A 22,170-nucleotide genomic window follows, 5' to 3' on the forward strand; every position below is an offset into this window, starting at 1 on the left:
CAGATCCAGTAGTAATGAGACAGGCTTAAGGGGTGAGATGCATCTATGTTCACTGCCACAAAATAAGTAATAAAACAAAGATTGTGCTGGTAGTCCATGTTGTATATGAGCATCAGGAACCAAAAGGGTAGAAGACACCTGGTGGTCTTCAGCCAGATAAATGAAAATCAGGCCAGGGAGAATACCAACAATGGATAACAGAGTTATGAGATGACAGGTGCTTCAAAAACAAGGAAAAGGTAGTAGTGCTGAGAAGAGCAGTAAAACAGACAAGCACAACTGCAGGTATAAAAGACAGTTGCTGAGTACGTTTCTTAATTCAGGAGGGAAACTGGATATAGTTAAAAACATCTGAGATGTTTGTAACTAAATACTGAAAGCCTAATCAACAGAGCAGGGAAACATGAACTGCTACTTCTGAATGTGAAGCCAAATCTTTATGTGCAGAAATGTTATGAATAACCTTCATTCCCAAAATTATGCACATCTCTCACTATAGTGAGGCAAATTAAAGATGGAGGTAATAAAGATGAGATAGAAGGTAGTAAAGATAGATGAACATCCTTTTGCATTAATAATATGGTATTGAAAGCAGAGCAGGATCTCTCTTCCTACTTTACTTTGGATGCTAAACCTGTTTCTGACAACACAAGTAAAGATTCCTGAAAACAGATTTTGCAAGGAGTAAGTTGTATTTTCTTATACCTTTTTTTTTGTTTCCTTCTTGTTCCAGTTGATCTCTTGTACAGTCTTTTGAGTTAGGAATAAGTTTGCTGTAAAAGATCTTAGTCTTGCAAAGTAAATTACTACTATACTACATTATTAACAATAATATGCATTAACATTAGAGTTGAGTTGTAGTGTGGGACGGAGCTCTGCAGGTCTTCCCACTTCAGCTGTGATGTACCACACTGGGTAAAGTGGGTGATGTCAGTACAGCAAGGAGGGATGGGGGACGCCTTTGGCAGTAAAGCAGAAATGGGAGATGATCAAAGCCAGAATGCTGAGTAGTAGCTGAGGGAGAGGGAGAGAGGTGGCAGTGTACACCACCTGTTCCTGGGTATGTAAGCAGTGGTAAGAAGAGGAAGAAAGAGATGGAGAAAAAGGTAATTGTAAAATATGATTTTCTTCAATAAAGTTTTTAGACGGATTTCTGGTAGAACTGACACGGGGACAACAGGCTACAGAAAATAATTGGAACTACAGAACTGAGTGTTGAGTAAAATCTTTCATCCTAGGTTGCAAATATATGAAATACTTGGTGCTCAGTGTAGAAAAACTGCTTTTTTTGTTTTGTTTTGACCTTGATTAAAGCGTTGTCTGTGCCATCTGTCCACATTTAGCATGCATGCCCATGTTGTCTCGTAGCAACACTTCACCGTCAGTGTGCACAATATGTTGATACACCTGGGAACTCCTTTAAATACAGATTCCAGTGAATTGGTCTTTTATCTCATAGATTATCACTTTTCTTCTTTCCTATATGTGGAAGATGAAAATGTTTTAGGCAAGCATTTTAAACAAAACCTTAGTTAGGTGCTCATCTGCTACTAAAACTCAGCCTGATGTGAATGCTCTACCAAATCAGATAAACAGGTCATGCAGCATGAATGCAGCTTATTACTTTATTAAGGAGAGTACCTATGACCATCAGATGCTCATTTAGAAGGGAAGTTGGAAAATTGTACTTTCATTCCCAGGCACACCATTAACAAAACTTAAATCCAAATTGTTGGTGTGTACTGAGTTGGATAAAAGCAATACCAAAACTGGGTTTTTAATGAAAGTAATATGATAAGAGATAAAGGATACTAGGTTTGTTTTTCTTACAGTGCATTTAGGGAATTACTGCAAATATTAAATATATTTTTTTAAATTAAGAATGTATTCAGTATGAGAATTTAAAATTATATATGTTTAACTTGAATTCAGTTGGGGAATAAGCAAAATGTTTGTTGAAAGGGATGCTCAGTAATGTCTACGTATTTAAGTAGGTCTGGAAAAGAGCTGAAAGCTGATTAAGCATATAACTATTTTTCTCTTTGTATTCAAGAAATTAATTGGTTTATAGATCTGTTATAGATCTGTCAATACAAAAGCTAAGTGTTTTCGTTAACTAATTATTCAAAGGATTAGGCACCTCTTTTTTTTTTTTTTTCAATATTAGCATTTTTCGGCTTTGCTAAAGGAAAGGCCAGTGAGCACACAGAATCTGTTTGTCAGGTATTTCACCTGAATGTTAAATTCAGAATCTGTCTACAATGAAAGGGACGTGGGTTTATAGTTTCATTTCCTTCGAGGTATTTCCTTATTACGTACTATGTTACATAAATGACAGAATTGTAATTACTAGACCATTTGCAGTCTACCGTCAACCATCAAATTGTAAATAAACCTGTCCCTGGTGACTTCTGGCAGCATCTGCTGCAGCATGACACAGAGGATGCTTAGTAAGAAATTAATGTTAGGGTTTAAAGGTGGATGTGAGAACTATTCCTGTTGTGAAATGTACTGGAAGATTCTATTACCTGAATTCTTGTATTATCCCAGTTACTTTAGCAACTCTTGTATCTGCATTTCTTCTAGAGGGTGTGTGCCACATACACACCATTTTTTTTTCCTTTTGATGATCCACTTACATTTTTGGGACATCCTGTTTAGTTATTTTGCTGTTTTCACATTGATTACTTCAGTCGTCTTAATCCCTTTCATCTCTTAGTGCATCCATTTTCACGCGTCTTTGGATTTGCTTTTGTTTTAGTGCTGCGGTGGTATGCTTGGGCTATTTATACAAAAAATTGGGAAGAATTTTGGGAAACAGTTTTACTGACACCGTTGGGAATGTGCTTAAAGCAATGAAGAATGCAGAGGTATTGGAACAGCATGTTTAAAAAATGAAAAAATAAAAGGGTTTTTACTGCTGGTAGCTGGACCAATGAATAAGAGAAAATGCATGATACCAGAATACAAAAAAAAAATTGTGAAAAGTCAGATAAAAATCAGTGTCTAAATTCTAAAGAAGTACTAGAGTTAATGGATTATGACTATAAAAGGATGGATCACAGCTTTTCTTTATCTGATTTCATTAAAGTACTTGATAAATTAGAAAATTTAATTGCATTATTAATGAGAACATTTTCTCTATAGCTTTTACTTTTTGTTTTGTGCTTCATACTTGTAATTACTGCTTTTCAATAGAACATAGAATTACTATTTTCATTTGCTTATAGAATTTTGGGGTGAGTTATCTGCTTTAACTTATTTCAGTATAAATAGGTCACTAAAAGACTCAGCCATTTTTACCTATTTCAGTAGTTGGCGTTTTGTATTTCCAAGGAACTTAGGGTTACAAAACTTTAACATTTCTCTTTTTCATTTTTCAGTCTCAAGGTCGTTATGAAATCATGCTTAGTTTGCAAAATATATTAAATGGTTTAGGAGCTGCTGCTATCCCCTGTCACAGAGATATTTACAAAGCTGCCCGATCATGTTTGACAGATCGATCCATGGCTGTCCGCTGTGCTGCTGCTAAGGTAAACTGCTCCAATAGCTGTTGAAAGTAGCTCCCTAAAACATAAAATTCTGTTTTAATGATCAATGAACACAGAAGTATAAATATTCTTTGCTTATGTGTGTTCCTTTGATATTATTCGGCAGAAAAAATAAAAGTAATTTTAGTATGAAGCAACGTGCTTATTTTGTTAGGGAGAACTCAGTGTATTATGTAGCAAACTAAAATTTTTACTGACTGCTTTTCCATGTCAAAACACTTATATTTCCCTTTTTTTGTCTAGTGTCTTCTTGAACTTCAAAATGAAGCAATATTTATGTGGAGTACGGACCTGGATAGTGTTGTTACCTTATGTTTTAAATCCTTTGAAGGTTCCAATTATGATGTACGATTAGCGGTTTCAAAACTTTTAGGCACAATATTGGCTAGAGCTCTAACATCTAAGCAGATAACAGGTAAAATATGTGCTTTCTTTGCTGATTCCTCATCTGTAAAAGTTTGTCAGATTATAAGAAACTCTCAAGTTCTGTTGAAGCCTGAAGTAAAAAAAAAACATTGTAAGCTTCTTCTGACTGCTCATATCTCTAATTTGGGTTTTTTTCTAACTTTTTTCTTGTGAAGTGCTGGTTTTTGGTTGTGTCTGTCTGTCTATCTATCTATCTATCTATCTATCTATCTTTGTAAAATAATAAACAATGGAAAGTAGTTAGTAAAACTTTTTCTCCACTATGAGATTGCTATTGTATGGAGAGAAATTAGTAACTTCAGGAATTGAAAAGCAAGATTAATTTAAGCAGTTTAGAAATAACTAAGATTTGAGGCAGTCTCTCTGTCAGACTAAAAAGTTAAGGATACCTTCAAGCTGTTTCTCTGCAGTAGTCAATACAATATCTGGATTGTCAGTGGACAGCAGTATAAATATGGTCAGAAGCAGAAATTAGCAGGCAGTTTTGTTCACAAAATAGCTATGTAACAGTACTTGAGTTGACTGAAGCATCCTGGCACAAAGTTACCATCTCCAGTTCTTTGTGTGATTCAGACTGAGTGGTTTTAGTCTTAGAAGCCCCAAGCTAAATGTCTAACTGTAATCTAAACAATATATAAGAGGATACAGAATAAGTGTGATTCAGACTGATTGTTCTGCTTTTAATGACAACAGAGAAGACCTTCAGTGCAACAACCAGCAAATGACAAAATGACATGCCTTTCAGCCCAACTTACTGTCTTTCAAAATACTTGAGGCTGTGTATTTGCACTGTAGACTCTGAAGTCTTAGTTTACAAAGTATTTCCCCCAGAAATTTTTGGAGAAAATTACTGTGTTACAGAAAAAAATCAGCTCTTCTCTCAATAAAATAAAAAAAAATATTCTGACCTCTTTATAGACTCATTAGTTTCCTTTAATCTATGTAAGCAATGTACTTGTTATTTCTAAGGCTCTAAGATAAGGTTATGTAAGAAGCTTATAAATTATTTGGTTGGCTATTTCAAGGAGTTTTGTCCTTATTTTAGTTATTTTTAGTTATAAAGAAGTTAGAGCTAAGTGGGGCAGAAGCTAGATGGGGACTAGAAGGGGCTGGGGGAGAGGTGGAGGGAGCAGTACATGAAGAAATTTGTACTCCTGAAATTTGTGCATTGCGTCTGATAACCTGCTGATGTTGAGGGGGTTTTGTTAAGTTGTTTTTCTGGACATCTTTATATCCAATCCTCTCATTCCTTTTCTCATTTGAATCCTTGAAAGAGAATGAAAAACGCAGTGAAAATATTAGGACAGTTTGCACAGTGTGCTGTCATTGTGCTAAGTTTACACATACATGTCCCAGCATGGATTTTAAATGAGCTTTCTATCAAAAAATAAAACACTGGAATAGGAATTGGGGATGGAAAATTTTCCTAAACACTTGCAAGCATATTTTTTTTCCTCACTCTTTTAAAGGACTATCTTAATGCTAAGGTGGCTTGATATTTTTTCTAAGAGGACCTGTAGCTGTGTCTTTACCTGGCTAAGTGTAGTAGAGGGGGATCTGCCCTGTCTGAGGTTTGGGATAGAGACTGTGTTTGCTGGTGAGCTGGAATGTGTAGGAACCAGGGCTTCCATGAAGCTGTGGGTGGTAGGAGTAGACCTTACAGACCTTTTTTGCAGAAGGAGCATAGACGGTAAATACTGAGGGTGGGTAAATGTAAATATGCATATTAAGTAATGGCTTCAACTACTCAAAGGTAGTTAAAGCAGAATAACTTGAGAAATATTGTGTTTTGCTGGAGCACTGAGAGCTAAGCGTCCTATTTTCTGTTGTGAAGTTATGCTCAAGCAGTATTTGGATTCGACTGTGCTACTGAGTTTGTGCAAATTATTTTTACTAAAATTAAGAGAGTTGAAACTGTACTTGTGAAATATAGTGAGATTTTTGAACTATTCCTCTAAAGATGTACATCTGTTCTTAGCGTCCACCAAGCATAACTTCCGCAGAGTCTCTTTGGAGGATGTGATGGAGCTATTGGGAACTGGATTTCTGCGTGGAAGTTGTGGATTTCTGCGAGCCAGTGGTGATATGTTGAAAGGGACCAGTTCAGTCAGCAGAGATGTTAGAGTTGGAGTCACCCAGGTTTGGATTACATCAGTTATGATTTTCTGAGATTGCCAAACATTTGTATAATTGCTTTGCTCTGTATATATCTCTTCTTTCATCCTTTTTTTGTGTTTGTAATGAAATGTATACATTTCAAAATAAGGATTTATGTCTTGAGTCACGCTAGAAAGAAAAGAAAGACTTCTGATGTTGCATATTGTTTACCCAAGAGTTTGACGTTTTAAAAATTAAATACTAAGTACTACTGGTGAAAGCTTCACATGATATGAATTTCAAATGAGTGATATAAATAAATTCCTCAGTTTTTAAATTTAAAACTTATTTCCTTACATTTGAAAATTAAAGGGAAAAGTTAGAAGAAATGTTTGAACTTGAAATAGTTTTCTTCTGTATAGGGAATTCCAAGTCTAGTTCTGAAAAGATGGTTCTGCTTTGAATAAGTGCATGAAAAGTAAGGAAAACCGAATTAAGTGGAAAAAACCCAGCATCTGTTTTGCTGTGTTCCAGGATGCTCAAAACATTGGATCTTGTAAACTGGACAGGACTGAAGCCAGGCGATGTTGTGCCTGCTGGTAAAAACAGTACAAATTTTTCAGATATCAGATTGGCTTCATCCTGTAAATATTATCTTAAATGTAAACATGCTGAATTGTAGATATTCAAATGTGAAACTTGTGACTCAAGACTAAAGGTCATGAACATTTATGTATCAAATAGCTGTGATTATTTTAGTATGTTACAGTCCCATAGCTATATGAAAACCACCTTTGCCAGTAAGGCAGTTTGTCAGTACATTTCAACTTCTGTGCAAAAGATCTTTAAATTAGCTTGCATTACTGATACAAGCTGCCAGATTTTGCAGTGAAACAGCTAGAAGGTGCTACAAATTGTCTTCTGTGCTCGGGTCGTGCTGAGTGGAAGCATTAACTTTTGGCAGAGAGAACAGACAAGCTAGGGAACAATAATGCCTTGACAGCCATTTGCCTAGAAAATGCATGCCAGAGATTTCCAGGGTGTTCTATATACATGGTAGTTTTATTAGTTTTCCAGGTATATATCAGATATCTCGGTTGAATGTTTTGACTATTTGTACTGGTTTTTGGAAGTTGTCTCCTTTTTCATGTGTATCTATGTTAACACAGTAGTACCTGTGCTAGATGGTACACTCAAACTGTACCAAAACAATTGAAATAGTGCAATGTTTCTACAAAAAAAGCTTGAAAAATTATGAATTTATCAGTGCTTGTGAATAGAAAACATTTGCAGTTAAAAAATGTATTAATTAGTGAGTTGCAGCTTATTATGAATTTAAAAATAAGAAAGGCATTGAAGATGACTTCTTACATATAGAGAATTTTAGATTTGTTCAAGCCAAGTTAAAGACAGAGTTTAAAATGTAGCCATGGCAGTATCACACTTCACAAGTCTTTATCCTGTTAAATTCCTCAGGTTTCAAATCTGTAAAACCAGGGTAATGTACTGATGCATTATGAAGCCTAAGTAGTATTTGTCAAGAACAATAAGCTGCTAACAGGATCTAATAGTATAATTATTTTGTCTAAATAGTTCCCTTTCTTTTACATGAATAATTTTGTTGTGAATGTTAGACACAAGACAAGGTATATATGAGGTAAATACAGAAATTGATTGAAATAAACAGTAGTTGAAAGTAGATTGATGTAAGCAGTAGCAGAAAGTTCCTTTCTTATGAGGAATTTTGTGTGCTCATTTGCATATTCTCATTTTTTGTATTCTGTTTTTTTGATCTATTCATTAAAAACATCCAACATATACACATAGAAGGCAATTGTAGGGGAGCTTATTATGTGGTGAAATAAATGGTCTTGTGGTGATTAGGTTTGTAAAGTGATTCTGCATTCTTTCTCTTTGTGGTGACAGTCTTTTTATGGTACCTCCATTGCAAGGCAAACTATTAAAATTCATTGGGTTGAAGAACAGTGCTTGGGGGCTGCAAATATTCCCTGATTCAGACCCTTTAATAACCAAATTTTCTCTGGGTTATGGGTTATAGTTTTGTAACATAGTAGTTCCCAAAATGCATTCATACATTAAATTTGGGGTTCATGTGCAGAATGTTAAATAGCTGGAAGCTGTTCTTCAGTGAGAACAAACACAATGTTTTACATAACAAGTGCCTGTGCCGGGTAAACTGCTATTTCTCACACTCTGGAATGAGATGACATGGGCAAGCAGCTTGAAATAACTTACAGTCAAAGCAGGCTGCAATATTACTAGTGCAGAATCACAGAGTACACTGACTTGGAAGGGACCCATAACAGTTTTGATAATAATTTAAATTATTTTTAAAAATGAATACATAAATTAAAAAATTGCAGATACCTAAAAGTGAGAAAGTGTGTGATTTTTGGATGCATAAATTTATAAATCATTTCAGTTTAGTGTTCTAAGTTGTGGCAATGTGAAGATTTAAAAAACCAGCATGTAGGATAGTTAGCAGTGAATTTCCACGTATTTTGCTCTAAAGTATGTTTCTTTTGAAATCTCTTTCAGGCATATGTGGTATTTGTCTCTACATTAGGAGCACAATGGCTTGAAAGGAACTTCTCTGCCTTCCTATCCCATATTCTAGATCTTGTGTCTCAGTCTCACCCTAAGGCTGTTCAGAGTGCCATGGATGCTATCGGCTGTCGCCGCTGTGTTTCATTCATCCTGCGAGCTACAGTAGGAGGCCTGCTTGGGGAAAAGGCTCAGATTGCAGCTGCCAAGGAGATTTGTCAGGCCATCTGGAAACTGAAGAAAGTTGTAGGTATGGGTCTAACAAGATTATCCATTCAGGCCTCTGTTGTTCCTTTTTTAAGTGATTGTCCAACTACCTAATCCAGAATCCACAGAAACAGAATATATAGTGCTGATTTATTACCATTGTAATGTAGAGGGCTTTTGATGGACTGCTTTGTTTTTAGCTTGGGCTGGTTATTTGCACATAAGTATATACAGATTTTTTTAACACTCCATTCCTGGCAAATAAAATTTTAACCATTAACAAATGAAATAATTGCAATAATAGTATACAGACAGTATTTTAAAGTAAGTTAGGTTGGCAGATAATGCATATCTAGTCAGATCCTGCCTTCCTGTTCAGGGCAGTTGACACTACTGAAGGTTCAAAAAAGAAGCATTTGTTCCTAAATGACACATGAGCATTTCTCATGGAGAGAAAAGATCTCTTGCATGATAAGGTCTTGTACACTGCTTCCAGAAAAAGCCTCTGATCTTCCACCATTGTCCTTCTGGAGGAGAAGAAAGAGAATCCTGGACATAACCTGTTGTCCTCTGCTGTACATGTATCTGATTTAAATATCTGAATGTTTTGGGTCTAAACAGACATAATGATTTGTGTCTCAAAATACAAACACTCAAAAAACATAATATTTTTCCCTCCTTCTTCATTCCATGTCTCTGCCTTTTCACTTGTTTGATCTTGCAAGATTTCATTCTTTTCTTCCCTTTCTTTTTCCCTACAATGCAGTAAAATCTGGCCAGTTAAATCAAAGTATGTCTGTGACTGTGGTCACAAGGGTTTTCAGGATGAAGAGGAGACAAGAATGTTGACTCTATGATCAGAAGGCTTGATTTATTATTTTATGATATATGTTATATTAAGACTTTACTAAAAAGAAATAGAAAGGAAAAGGTTTCTTCAGAAACTAGCTAAGCTAAGAATAGAAAAGAATGAATAACAAAGATCTGTGTCTCAGACAGAGAGCAAGAGCCAGCTCTGCCATGAGTGGTCAGGAAATCTAAACATCTACAAGAGACTAATCACGAGTCTACTTGTTGCATTCTACAGCAGCAGATAACCATTGTTTACTTTTAGTTGCTGAAACTGCAGTTTCTTACAAGGAAAAATCCTAAGAAAGGATTTTTCATGAAAGATGTCTGTGACATATGTCTTACTCAAGTTACTTTTGGTAGGGCAGACGATAGCACTCTTCTTGCCAGCTACTGTTTCCTATGATGTAAAGATAAGTAGTTTGGTATTTTCCATTTATCCACACTCTTTCCCTCACAGATGTTACTACACCATCCTTTTAGTAAAAGAAATTTACTTGTGTCATTGAAGGTAACCCTTTATGAAAATAAAAATAAAAATGGTAAAAGCTAATTTAGTAGTATAAACAACTTCTCTTGGCAAAAACCTTTCTCCCATCTGTTTGTTTGATTTTGGTAATGATTTCATGGTGATTTTCTTGTATTGTGTTATCAGATGCTGCAATAAGTGATGGTAACTTGGAAACAAAAATTAATACAACAGATGTCACAGCGAGTCAGCATGTGCTTGTGTGTGCACTTCAGGAACTCGGAAGTCTCATTCATGGCTTAGGAACTACAGCAGCACCATTACTGCAAGACTCCAGTACAGGTACAAGCCCTGAATTATTTTGTGAACCAGAGTACAAATCAAATTTATATTTGTTTGTTCACTGTGATCTTCTTTGATTTCTTATGGCTGTTCTTCTCATGCTCAGTCTCCTAACCAGGATCCTCCATCGTTCTTGTATTATTTTCTGTTTTCTTCCAAGAAACTTTAAAAAAAAAGGAAGGGGGGGGAGGAGGAGGGAAAGTTATCTGCCTTACATGCTGTAGGAAAATTTCAGACATTGCCCAAAGAGTTCTGTATCTTTCCTAACCTGTACAAGTATGTCAGTTTAAAAAAAAAAAATCTTCATTAAATTTTACGCCATTAAGGGTCGTATTTAAATAGGAACACTTCATAATGTTTATAATAAAACTGATTGAGCTGGGTGCCTTTATTGTTCTTATTTAGCTGCATCCATGGCATGGATTTCTGCTTTCTTACAGAAGCTTACAGATATTTTCTATGTATGTTGAGGGGTAACTGTGCAGTATGTTAGGTTTTCTCATAATGTTGCTTTTCATCTAGGGTAATTTTTTTCTAAAAAGAGCTTAATTATTTAAATTTGTTACAATTATTTAAAAATAATAGTACTTTTTCAAGAGAAGTATAGAAATTGGATCATGTTATGTTTGCCAGTCCTGTGTATACATTTTTGCTTGTTTGACAATCTGCTTGCCTCTTACTTAAGTGTGTTTGTGCATATTATTTTTCAGGTGTTCTGGAGGCAGTGATTTCTGTCATTCTTCATCCCAGCATTTCAGTTAGACTGACAGCAGCGTGGTGTCTGCGCTGTATTGCTGTAGCCCTGCCCTCTTATGTGTCCCTGCTGTTGGATCGTTGCATTGAACGTCTCAGTGCATTGAAGTCCTGCCCAGAAGCAGTAACTGGCTATAGTTTTGCTGTGGCTGCTTTGCTGGGTGCAGTAAAACATTGTCCTTTAGGAATTCCACATGGAAAAGGGAAGGTACGGTCTGAATACTTTTCATATAGTCTGTTCTTGTATTTTTTTGCAGTGGTATTTGCATATTTTCTTAGCGACATGATCACAATACCCAGTGATCCTGATGAGATACTTTGGTTCCTCAAGAAGAGGACTTTGAAGCATACCATGACTAAAATAAGCACATGTTTTTCTCACATGTATGAGGAGAAAAAAATCCTGTTTCTTGGGAATGACTCTCAAGTGTACAGGTTAGTCAGTGCTTACAGCAATAACTGCAGTTATCTTGGAAATCGTTGGTCAAGTCCAACAGATAGACACTTTTGTTTTGTTTTATAGAATATAACAGAAATCAGCTTCTTGCATTGACTCAGTCAAGATGCCAGTCTCCTTAGTAATGCAGATAGAAAATGCTGTGCTCTGAAGTTTTAAGGATATGCAGCTGTAGAAATAAAGACTGGGGGAAGGAGCTGTTTCCATCTTAATGGGAACCTTATCCACTGAGTTACTCATGTTTGGAAAACTGTGGTGGATCACAAATGTCAGCAGTACATGCTAATTGTTTGCATGATGTAGAAACTTACATTCTTTCTTCTGGAAATAACTGTTTCAGTGTCAGCGGACGTTAAGAACATTCTGGACATTCAAAGTCCTGACTGATGAACTTTTCCTTGTGATTGCTGAAAGATCATGCAGAGAGAACAAAATGGATGGCATTTGCCCACTTTTTTAGATAAAAAGTGTCATTCAAATACTATGCACCTAAGCAGAGCTGAAGTTTCTGTTTAACAGAGAAACATAATTCTTAACAAAGATTTCTTTTAGAGGAATATAATAGGATGAAATAGGGCTAGGGAGGAGGTATGGGAGGGCACAACAAAAAATATGGGAGGAACACTGTATTCTGTACTAAGCTGGTAGGGGGAAGAAAAGAACAGTTGACAAAAGCCCTTTTCTGCTCTCTCCTAGGAACACTGCCAGATTCCAGACTAGTTCTTCTTCTGAGGAGCAGAAAGAGACCAGTGTTGAATAGAGCAGTTTTGAGAAGGAAATATCAAACATAGACAATAGTGAACTGCAGAGAAGCTGTTCTATATTAATGGATTATCCTTTGAGAGGAGATAGAGTTGCAGGTGGAACCTAAAGAAAAATTAGTGAGCTTATATATATTTAACATTCAGTTCTATTGCTTATAATTCAGTTTTAAAAAATTCTTCAAATATAAGGCATTCCTGCTAGTACACAGAGAAAAATTGTCAGAAATAATTAAATTACATCATTTCTACCATGTATGGTTTATAGGTAGCATATGTATACTAAGTTTTTAGTGATTTTTTAGTACTATAATTTAAAAAAGGTACTGTTTTATTTTAGAATAAAATGTATTAACTCTAGCAGGAATCGATACAGATACATTTCTTCTTTTACAACTATCTGGTAGCATTATGGAACTGGGGAAACTAATACTTCAGATTGGAAAAAAGACATCAGATGAAGTTTTGGAAGTGTAAAAATCTTAAACATTCATATGAAGCAAACTTTCATATGCAACCTTTCATACCATTTTAAGTGTGAAAAGAATTTATATAAGGATATTTTCTGTACTTAAGCTTTTTAATTATACTTCTGATAATGACACTTCTTACTTGGAATACTGACTTATGAGCAGTTTATTTTGGAGACTGGACATAATGCAAGATGTAAGATGTTTTTAGCAAATGAAACATAATTGAAGCAAAAAACATGCAGAATACTTACAGCATTTGTAGACATACTGTGGTAATTGTGCATGGGCACAAGGGTGTTCCTCAATGTAAGTTGTAGGTACCTCTTGGTGACAAGTGGAGTCACCTTGCTTTTAGCACATGGTGGGCATGTGCAATTATTCTGGAGCAGCTAAAATAGGATTAATTCTAACTATACTATTTTAATTTATTTTTCAGTCATACCATTTGTTGATTTGATAAATATTCAGAGAGAACGATAGACTTTATTCAGCAACAAGGATAAAAAAGATAATTACCACTCTCAACCCTTCTTCTGACCTGTAATTCATAGATGTCATGCATACATTGTGACATAAACAGAATATCAGAAAACTTGTATCCTTCCAATGCACGTTCCTGTGGAAATTATCAGTTGTCATTTTACTGCTGATAAAGGAGAGCGTACAGAGCAGCAAAGGAACTTACGAAGTACTCCAGAGAACTCCTGAAGCCATCCCAGACTAGTACTGAAGTCAGGAATTGCAACTTCATGAGCCTGAGTTTATTGCCATAGTGTAAGAGGAAGATGGAAACCTTCCTCTGGGAGCAAGAGAATAGGATTAAGTATTACACCAAATAGTATTGAAAAAAAATTGATATTTACCAAAATGTGATTCTCTGTTTTTCTCTTTTACTTTGAAGGTAATCATGACAGTAGCAGAGGATTTGTTGCGTTCTGCTTCTCAGAACAGCCGCATTTCACTGCAGCGAATGCAGGCTGGATGGCTCCTGATAGCTGCTCTCATGACATTAGGTAGGAGCTTTCTGCAGTTCTTCTTAATCTACATTAAGGTGTTCAGTGTTCTGTTTGAGGTTTTGTCTAATTTACTGCTGCAAAATAATTTTTAAAACCCCAAATGTTGAAATATTTAGAAAAACTTTCTGTGATAAAAATGTTATCTCTTTCAAAGTTACTGTTAGTTCACTGGGAGCCATTTCTGAATAATAGTGATTGGAGTTGGACTGCTATTAATTAAATGTAGATAATAAATTTCAAAGTGAATCTAACCAAGTGTCCTAGTGACCATGAAGAACTTTAAAATATTTGTCACAGCAAAAAATGAGCTAATAATTTGCATTTCCCTTTTGTCAGGCATTTGAAATCTTACAGAACTTTTTAAGATGTATTACTGGTCAGGTTATTGACTGTGGTCAATAAATTTTTAATGAAGAATATATTATATTTTGGTCATATTTTTAATGTTTTCAGGTATTACTTCTGCCCAACAACTCCCTTTTTTATGTTGTTATACTTGATTTACCTAAAACAAATGTTTGCTTTTCTGAACATTACTATTTATCTTTGCATCTCTTTTATGCTGGTGATCCACAGGGTCTGTACTTTTAACAAACAGGCATTGTAGTTGGTTTGGTAACGTACTAGTAAATGTGTCCATGGGTATGCAGTTATATATGAAAATGAAGTACCAAAACAGTAAATATTTGAGAAATTACACATGAGAAGGCTGGGAAAGAAGCATCTGGTTTTGTTCAATCCTGCAGAGATTTTGTGAACACAATAAAAAAGAGAAGGAAAGAAAATTTAGTTTTATTAATCCTTGCATTGGCCTGACAACTACCAATCCTTACAGGTCCTGCAGTTGTCCAACATCATCTGCCACGAATCCTGTTACTGTGGAAGTGCATCTTTCCATCTTCTCCTAAAGACCTGGAAACAGAGAAGACACGAGGAGATGCATTTACCTGGCAAGTAACACTGGAAGGTCGTGCTGGTGCCCTCTGTGGTAAGCAGAATTTACTGTCTTTCTCTGCATATTTGTTATATGTTAATTTTAGCTAATTTTATTAGTTAATTTTCTTTCTGAAAGAACAAGAACACACCATGCTGATTTTTTTTCACTAGGTGGTAAAGTCTATATTCCCTCCATATATAACATACATGCTATATAACATATATGCTTATATATGCAAATATATGCTTATCTATCATATATGTTTCATTTTGTGGTGGGAAAAAAAACCAAACAAAACAAAAAAAACCAAAAAAAACAAAAAAAAACCCCAAGAGAGTTTTTCTTCTCCTTCTTCTAATCAGTTGATTTTCAAGCAATAAATGATAATCAGGAAGGTTGCTTCTCTTGTTTAGCAAACAAATCACAACAATGACTGAAGATCCAAAGCAGGCTGTGTTCTCTTGTTTATACAGTCTATTATGTTTGGAAAATAGTGGTTTTGTTTTCTACCAGGTAACTTACTATAGGCAAAACAGAATTGGTGAGTCATTCAAACATGTTTGTGAAAATGGAAGGACTTGGGTAAATATTACAATTAGGTAGTTGCAATCGTCAGCCAGGAAACAGCACTTGGAATGTGGCTGCTTTCTGGTAGGTTGCAGTTTTTTATCATGAAATACTGTGAATTTGGGGTTCCAAGAAATTGCCCCAGTGATCTTCAAATACTTAACATGTTTCAGTCTTGTATTCTAGGGTACTAAAGGGTGCTTTGCTTTCCAGAAATGTGAGTCTTCATATAGTAAACACCCTGCTCCCTCACTATTAAGGTACATCAGAGGATGTGGAATTCAATAGCAATTTCATTTTAGAAATACCTAAACAATTAACCTTTCAACATTTTTTTCTTTAAATGATAGGTAATGTGGTGGATTCTTTAGGTGCTTTTGGAAATTAAACTCAAGTTTAGTTTTCTGTAAGTTATATACATGCTAATTGGTTCTTAGAGTACAGTAATTGAACTAAATTTTAATGGAAAAGTAGTAAAGTAAGCAGTAGGTCACTTGTCATCTTCCTATTTTCTTTTCATTATTATTATTATGGAATTACCATGAAGTTGAGTTACATACCATCACTTAGTTCATAACAGAATGCAAAAAGTAATTGCATTTATGTATGCAATTAAAAGTCAGGATATGAATGTCCAAGCTGAGACACTGAAACAGTGCATCTGACTTTTTTCATTTCTACTTTTAATCATTATTAGTCATGTAGTAATGTAATTACTTTGCTAACATGATTTTTTTTCCTTCAACTTACCTCACACTAAGTAAATTGAAATCCAATTCCTTTTGTAGCTATTAAAAGCTTTGTTTCCCACTGTGCTGGTCTTCTTACGGATGAAGTTGTTCAGAGACTTCTTCCTCCTCTCCCAAGTGCTGTTGATTTATTGACACAGTAAGTGTGTGTAAAAAACTGTTACTTGAAAAGCTTGTATTTGATTAGTGCACTTTCTAAAGAAATTTCTTTTCAAGGGACAAAACTCAGTGTTTCTGTGTTTGCAGATGCCAGTGTTGTGAAAAATCTAAGGAAGATTTTATTGCAAGAGGTTTTTAAGTTCGTTTTTATATACTGCTTTTTTAATAAAACATACACATTTGCATTTATATACCATTATTTTTTATGAATAAGAAACTAAGTTCAAGAATATGCTTTGAAAAGCGTGTTTTGGACGTGGATATTTTTTGTACTTAATTTCAGATCTAAGCTGGAAAGGGTTTTATTAAACTTTTGCCTTTTGAATATAGAACAATTTAATGCATTTGGGTTCCAAGCTCTAACTTAGAGAAATGTATCCACAAAAGTTTGTTGTCGTAAATATAAATAAATAGAAAGCTTGTTTATTTCTCTAGTATAAAATGAAAATAACGCTTGGAAATGGACAACAGACATTTTGTCAGACCATGTGAAATAAATTGGTTTCCTTTTACTGTTATTTGTGCAAATCAAAATGTACTTCTAATATGTATAGATTTTAAAAGCATTCAGTTGAAACTGGGGTGTTACATAAAACTTGGAATTCCTCCTATCTATGACATGCTTTTTATATTTTAAGGCTTTCTTCAATATACAAGTCATATGGAAATTCCTTAAAAACACCATCAACGGTTTACAGACAGAAACTGTATGAGTTACTAGCAGTACTGCCCCCAAAGGCCTACGAAGGTACGTGTTTCCATGCAAGGAGAAATCCATTAAGAATACTGTGGGCTCGTTTTAAAGTTTTTGTCCAACACATATTCAGCCAGCAAAAATCAGTTCTGCCTTTTCTAAAAAACAAACTTTATTCCCTCTAAGTTTGACGAATTGTAGTGAAGTCACTGTGAGTTTTTAGAAGTTAGCGTTCATGACCTTTTTTCCCTTCTAATATCAAAACAGACCTCTGTTACAAATAGACACTTTTCCTCTATTTTTGGTTTAATACTTAGTACTTAATACTTAGTTAGACAATGTTTCAATGATGCCCATTTTACATTTCCATTAAATCCTAATTCCCAGAGATGTAACTTTAGCTTAAACTAATTGGATATAGACCATTGAAAGAATTCAAATTAATTGATTTAATGAAGTATGTTAGAAATTTTGAACTGCTTTACATTATATTAGAGATATATTAGTCTGATCCTGTGCAGATTGTGGATAAAGGGTTTGTATTTAAAGAACAATTTCAACAAAATCTGGGGATGGACTTTTTATAGGAGAGCATAACAAAAAGAATCTAGGTCTCTGATTGATTAGCTATGCACTGTAGGTGGATGAGTCCAACTTTCAGCTAAAATATTTAATATCTTTGTTGTCTTTAAATAATTTGTTGTACAATAGTTTATGGACTGCAGTAAGGAGCCATAGTGTTTTTGTCAGCTGTAAAGAGAAGCAGAGGGTATTCTTCAGGACAGAGACAATATGGTGCAACCATGCTCTAAATTAGCTGTGTCCTCTGTATTTTGGAAGGAATCCTTACTCAAATAATCTGCTCCATCTAGTGGTAACTGCTAAGGGAATTGGGACAAATCCCTGACCTGTGCCTTAAAGCTGTTGTCACATTAGATGTATGTATATAATGAAGCATAGTGTATAATACTCATTTGTGAATGAAAGTTACATCTCCAACCCTGAGAGCAAATTATTCCTTTTGTTCTTGTAGTACAGGAGTGACATGTTACAGAATACAAATATTTGGGTGTGGCTGGGTTTGGCAGTTTCTTGGTGTGTTTGGGATTTTTGTGTATGCTCTAACTTAATAGAAAATACAGTGTTTTACAGTGTGACCTGCAAAAGGTACCTCTTGTGAGAGAGTAGCCTAGCTGAGGATGCTGCATTCTAGTACAAAAAAAATAAAGAAATAGCTTGAAAAGTTTGTTATAAATAAGTGGGCACCCTGCTGAAATCTTTGAAAATAGCCTTAGAATCAAAACAGTAATTTGACAGGTGTAGTCTCAGAGGTATCCACGCATGTGTAATACAGCAGTATGAGAGTAGGGAAGGAATGGAAATGTATACAGTGCCAGAACTTATTTTTATATATCATAACATACAGTTATGCATCATTTAAAAATGCATTTAAAAGTTTCTAAGGTAAAACTTGAAACAAATACCATTCTTTCCATTTTATTCCAGTATGATAGCTTCATGCAGAAACTGTATGTGTTCACAAATACTGTGAATTTTTAAAATAAATTGTGTGGAGAAACAGTGTCACTATGGAACTCATGATGTTTTTTTAATGTCTACATTTAGTCATTATAAGTAGGAACAATATTAGGAGTACTCTTGTGTTTCACAGCAGGGCTCATTTCACATGGCTCAGAGTGACACACTGATTGAGAAGCTTTCACAAGTTCATGGTTTTATTTCTTTTGTATTTGTTTTCTTCATTCCAGGTAGTTAGCCAGATGATAGAAATCTGTAAGTTGTTTCTTTTTGAGAAAATTGATGATGGAAACATTTACCAGGAGTTGTAATTTTAGTGTTTGTAAATAATGTGCAAAACTTGTTTTCTTTAGTGCAAGAAGAACAAAACAAAATGGCCAGGAAAATAAACAGTTGAAAACAGACTATTCATATACCCAAGCTTCTTTGTCAATGCATGCCTTTAGATTTCTGAGGCCTGAGATACTATGAGTTGTTTAGGCTCTGCTTGGTCTTTTCCTGCTCACTTTCTGCCTCTTTGATGTTTCTTTTACTGCTGTCATCATTAAAAATCATATCTGCTCAAACAACAGAATGTTACAAAGTTTTACCATGAGTGTGCATGAATTATAATTTATTTTTTGCATTATTTCAGCAGTGGCAGATATGAGAAGAAAATATTAGATAAACTTGAACATCAGTGGAATACATTTAACATGTTTTAGTTGCTGTCTTCCATTGTGTATGAATGGATTAGACTTGTAATTTATCTGATCCAAAGTATGAACTTGTTAAGCTGAGGAGATCTGGTTCTAAAATGACAAATCATATTTGAGATAATTTTCATGTGTCATTAGTTTTGGATTATAATGTGCTCATGTTCTCAAGGCTAAACATTTATTTCTTGTGAGTTAATACAAAAAGTTGTATACTGTCCAAATGGAAAATTTCACAAAAATAATTTCAATGGCTTGAATTCTATTAGATTTCTTGATGTTTTCTGTTGTCTGAAATTAATATGTTTTATCAGACAACTCATTAGGGTTCTTTTCATACTTCAGCTTTTTGTGCTTGTTATGTTCCATGGTTTAAACCATAAAATTGAATACAGGCATTCCCTTCTCTTTTTTAATAGGATGAGATGAATTGCTAGAATGCTGAAACAGCATTCTGGCATAAAATTTTGAACTGCTTTAGATTGGGGAAATATTGTTTAAAGTGTTGAGGATTGCCAACTGTCCAGGACTAAAATGAACCTTTATTTGGTTGAAAAATGCTGGGATCTCCATGAAATTTTATTTTAAAGGCTGGTATTATTCATAGGAAGGGGATTTAAAAAAAAAAAAATTGTCATGATGATGAGTAATAACAAAAGAACAGTTTCTAGTTGTTAACTATAGTAGTTTTTTAAAGGCTAATTTCTATTCCTTTCACACATTGTACAATATTTGATAGTGCAAACATTTTGCATTTAGATTTGAGTAATGTTTTTTGGAAAAATGACATACTTGCTTAATTATCCAGGGAGGCAGGCAAAGCACCAGATGCCTGCAGGGGTGACAGGCTGATAGGGCCAGGAGTTTGACAGGTAAGAGAGAGAAAGTCAGCTTCTCAGAACGGGTTCTGTTTCCAGGGAGGGGTAAGTAGCTGATTGCAGCTACCAGCTCTGAGTATGCTAATAACTCTCTTTGTGCTCATGAGGTGCTGAAAACTGGGTTGTCCCACTTTTTGAAACTTCTATGTCTTGAAAATTTATAAGCAATTTCAGTGCAAACATGTAATTGTGTGATCAGCTAGCATCCAAATTGAATGCAAGGAATGGGATATGTGGTGTTAAGTGCCTGTCTCTCCCCCCTCCCCACATCTTAGTGGTGATAATTCCCAGTTAATGGGGACTTGACTTTTCAATCTTAATGCTCTGGAGACAAATTCTTAAGTAATATTTCTATAAAGACCAAGTACATTCTTTAAGATCAGTTCTGCAGTGTTTCTCAAGGCAATTACAAACCAGTTGTTTCTCATCACATGTGATTCAGCATTGGAAATGTTCTCTCTCTACAAGGACTATTTTAATGACCTAAATAGTCTGACTCAAAATGCCCAGTGTTGTTTGTATGATGTACAACCTTGTCAAAAACATTATGTGTAACAATATGTACAACAAAATTTCCCTTTTAACTACAGGGAAATTTATCATAACCTATCACTCCTACAATAAACTTACAGTAAACTCCTGCTTTGGTTTTTGCATGCAAACTCCTAAAATGGGGGACTGCATTCATCAGCTTTTGTTTATTTATCAAACCTATGGACATTTTAAATTACTTCTGCTTGCCAAGTTCAAGTATTCCTTTGTGATTACATAATACATTCCACAGCATTAATTTTCAGGAAATAGAAGAAAATATGGCTGTATTCATAACTGCCATTTCCCCTCTACTTTATTTGTAAATGTAACTAATTTACTGACTTAGCAGTTATATGGCATTATGCCTTCTGTAAAGAAAAAGGTCTCTGTTTTTCTGCTTCTAGATTGGTGTGGGAGCTTAGCTTGCTTTTGTCAGGTACTGCTCTGTGGCTTCCCCTCTAACAGAGTCTTTTATAATTAACTATTTGAAGACTAAAGAGAAATGTTATGTGGATGTTACTATTTCAGTATAAATGCATTGCTCCCAAAGTTGCTTGTGGCAAGTAACTAACCAATGGTTTTGAATATTTTTTCTTTAATTTAAAGGAGACTTCAGTGCTGTTCTAAAAGAGTTAGTGGCTGACTTGACTGTCACAGATAGCCAGATTGATGCCTCTGCATTCTTGCTTCCATCCCTTTGTCATGAGAACGATCTCCTTTTACTGGGTCCCTTACTGCAGGAGACTGACCACCGATTTATTGAAGAGCAGGTACTTTTTGTTCTATTATAATGGTATTATTGTATTTTTGTACAATTGTAGTTATCTAGGTCAGTGGCCAAAAATATGGCTATCACTCTTTTCCTTCTTACAGCTTCTTTTAGGTAACAGCATAGCTGGTGGCAGCCTGGAGTATGACCCTTACTCAATTTATGAGAAATTTGCAAAAGGGGATTCAGTTCCTAAACCACTACCTCCTGCATTATCTGTTATCAGTGCAGCAAGTCGACTTTTTGGAGTTATGTTTTCCCACATAACAGAATCTCACAGGTAAAGTAGTAACTGTAACTGCTGGGGAATTTAGGAGATCTTGTAAGATGGTCACAGTGTTTGACTCTGAATGCAGAAGAAAACAGTTCTGAAAAAATAATGAATTGCATAAGTGGAGTCTGTAAACCATCTGAATAGCATCAGACCACCAAATGATTGGACTTTTTTATTTAAAGTTACTGATAACAAGAAGGCACATCCAGCAAGAGGTTATTATCATAGCAAATCTGTGGACCCAGAAAAATAATGGGTTTTTTGATAGCCAGATAAAAATGGAAGCTATTTTGAGAGATGTTACACATTTTTTGTGGTGCTTAATACATAATACATTCTTTATAAAAAGTGGATGGAGAGAAATGAGGGTGTGTGTCAACACAGTTCTGTCAAGGTACAAGAATGCTTG

The 22,170-nt window shown here is 35.0% G+C and overlaps 1 protein-coding gene across 8 annotated transcripts in view; it reads left to right on the plus strand.

Moving 5' to 3' along the window:
• The window catches only part of HEATR5A (HEAT repeat containing 5A), a 65,796-nt gene that overhangs the window by 12,698 nt on the left and 30,928 nt on the right, over positions 1-22,170 (plus strand). For 7 of the 8 annotated variants that reach the window (XM_071426939.1, XM_071426937.1, XM_071426940.1 and 4 more), the window contains exons 5-17: positions 2,762-2,870; positions 3,384-3,533; positions 3,795-3,966; positions 5,956-6,116; positions 8,634-8,889; positions 10,351-10,506; positions 11,217-11,467; positions 13,852-13,963; positions 14,802-14,954; positions 16,259-16,358; positions 17,017-17,126; positions 21,325-21,488; positions 21,592-21,767. In XM_071426939.1, coding sequence (XP_071283040.1) covers positions 2,762-2,870; positions 3,384-3,533; positions 3,795-3,966; positions 5,956-6,116; positions 8,634-8,889; positions 10,351-10,506; positions 11,217-11,467; positions 13,852-13,963; positions 14,802-14,954; positions 16,259-16,358; positions 17,017-17,126; positions 21,325-21,488; positions 21,592-21,767 — 2,070 coding nt within the window. The remainder of the gene's footprint in view (positions 1-2,761; positions 2,871-3,383; positions 3,534-3,794; positions 3,967-5,955; positions 6,117-8,633; positions 8,890-10,350; positions 10,507-11,216; positions 11,468-13,851; positions 13,964-14,801; positions 14,955-16,258; positions 16,359-17,016; positions 17,127-21,324; positions 21,489-21,591; positions 21,768-22,170) is intronic. The other variant, XM_071426944.1, reaches the window with a different exon arrangement.

This window comes from Agelaius tricolor, unplaced genomic scaffold, assembly GCF_023055355.1.
Source record: "Agelaius tricolor isolate 1412-34295 unplaced genomic scaffold, bAgeTri1.0.p SCAF_5, whole genome shotgun sequence".
Lineage (NCBI taxonomy): Eukaryota > Metazoa > Chordata > Aves > Passeriformes > Icteridae > Agelaius > Agelaius tricolor.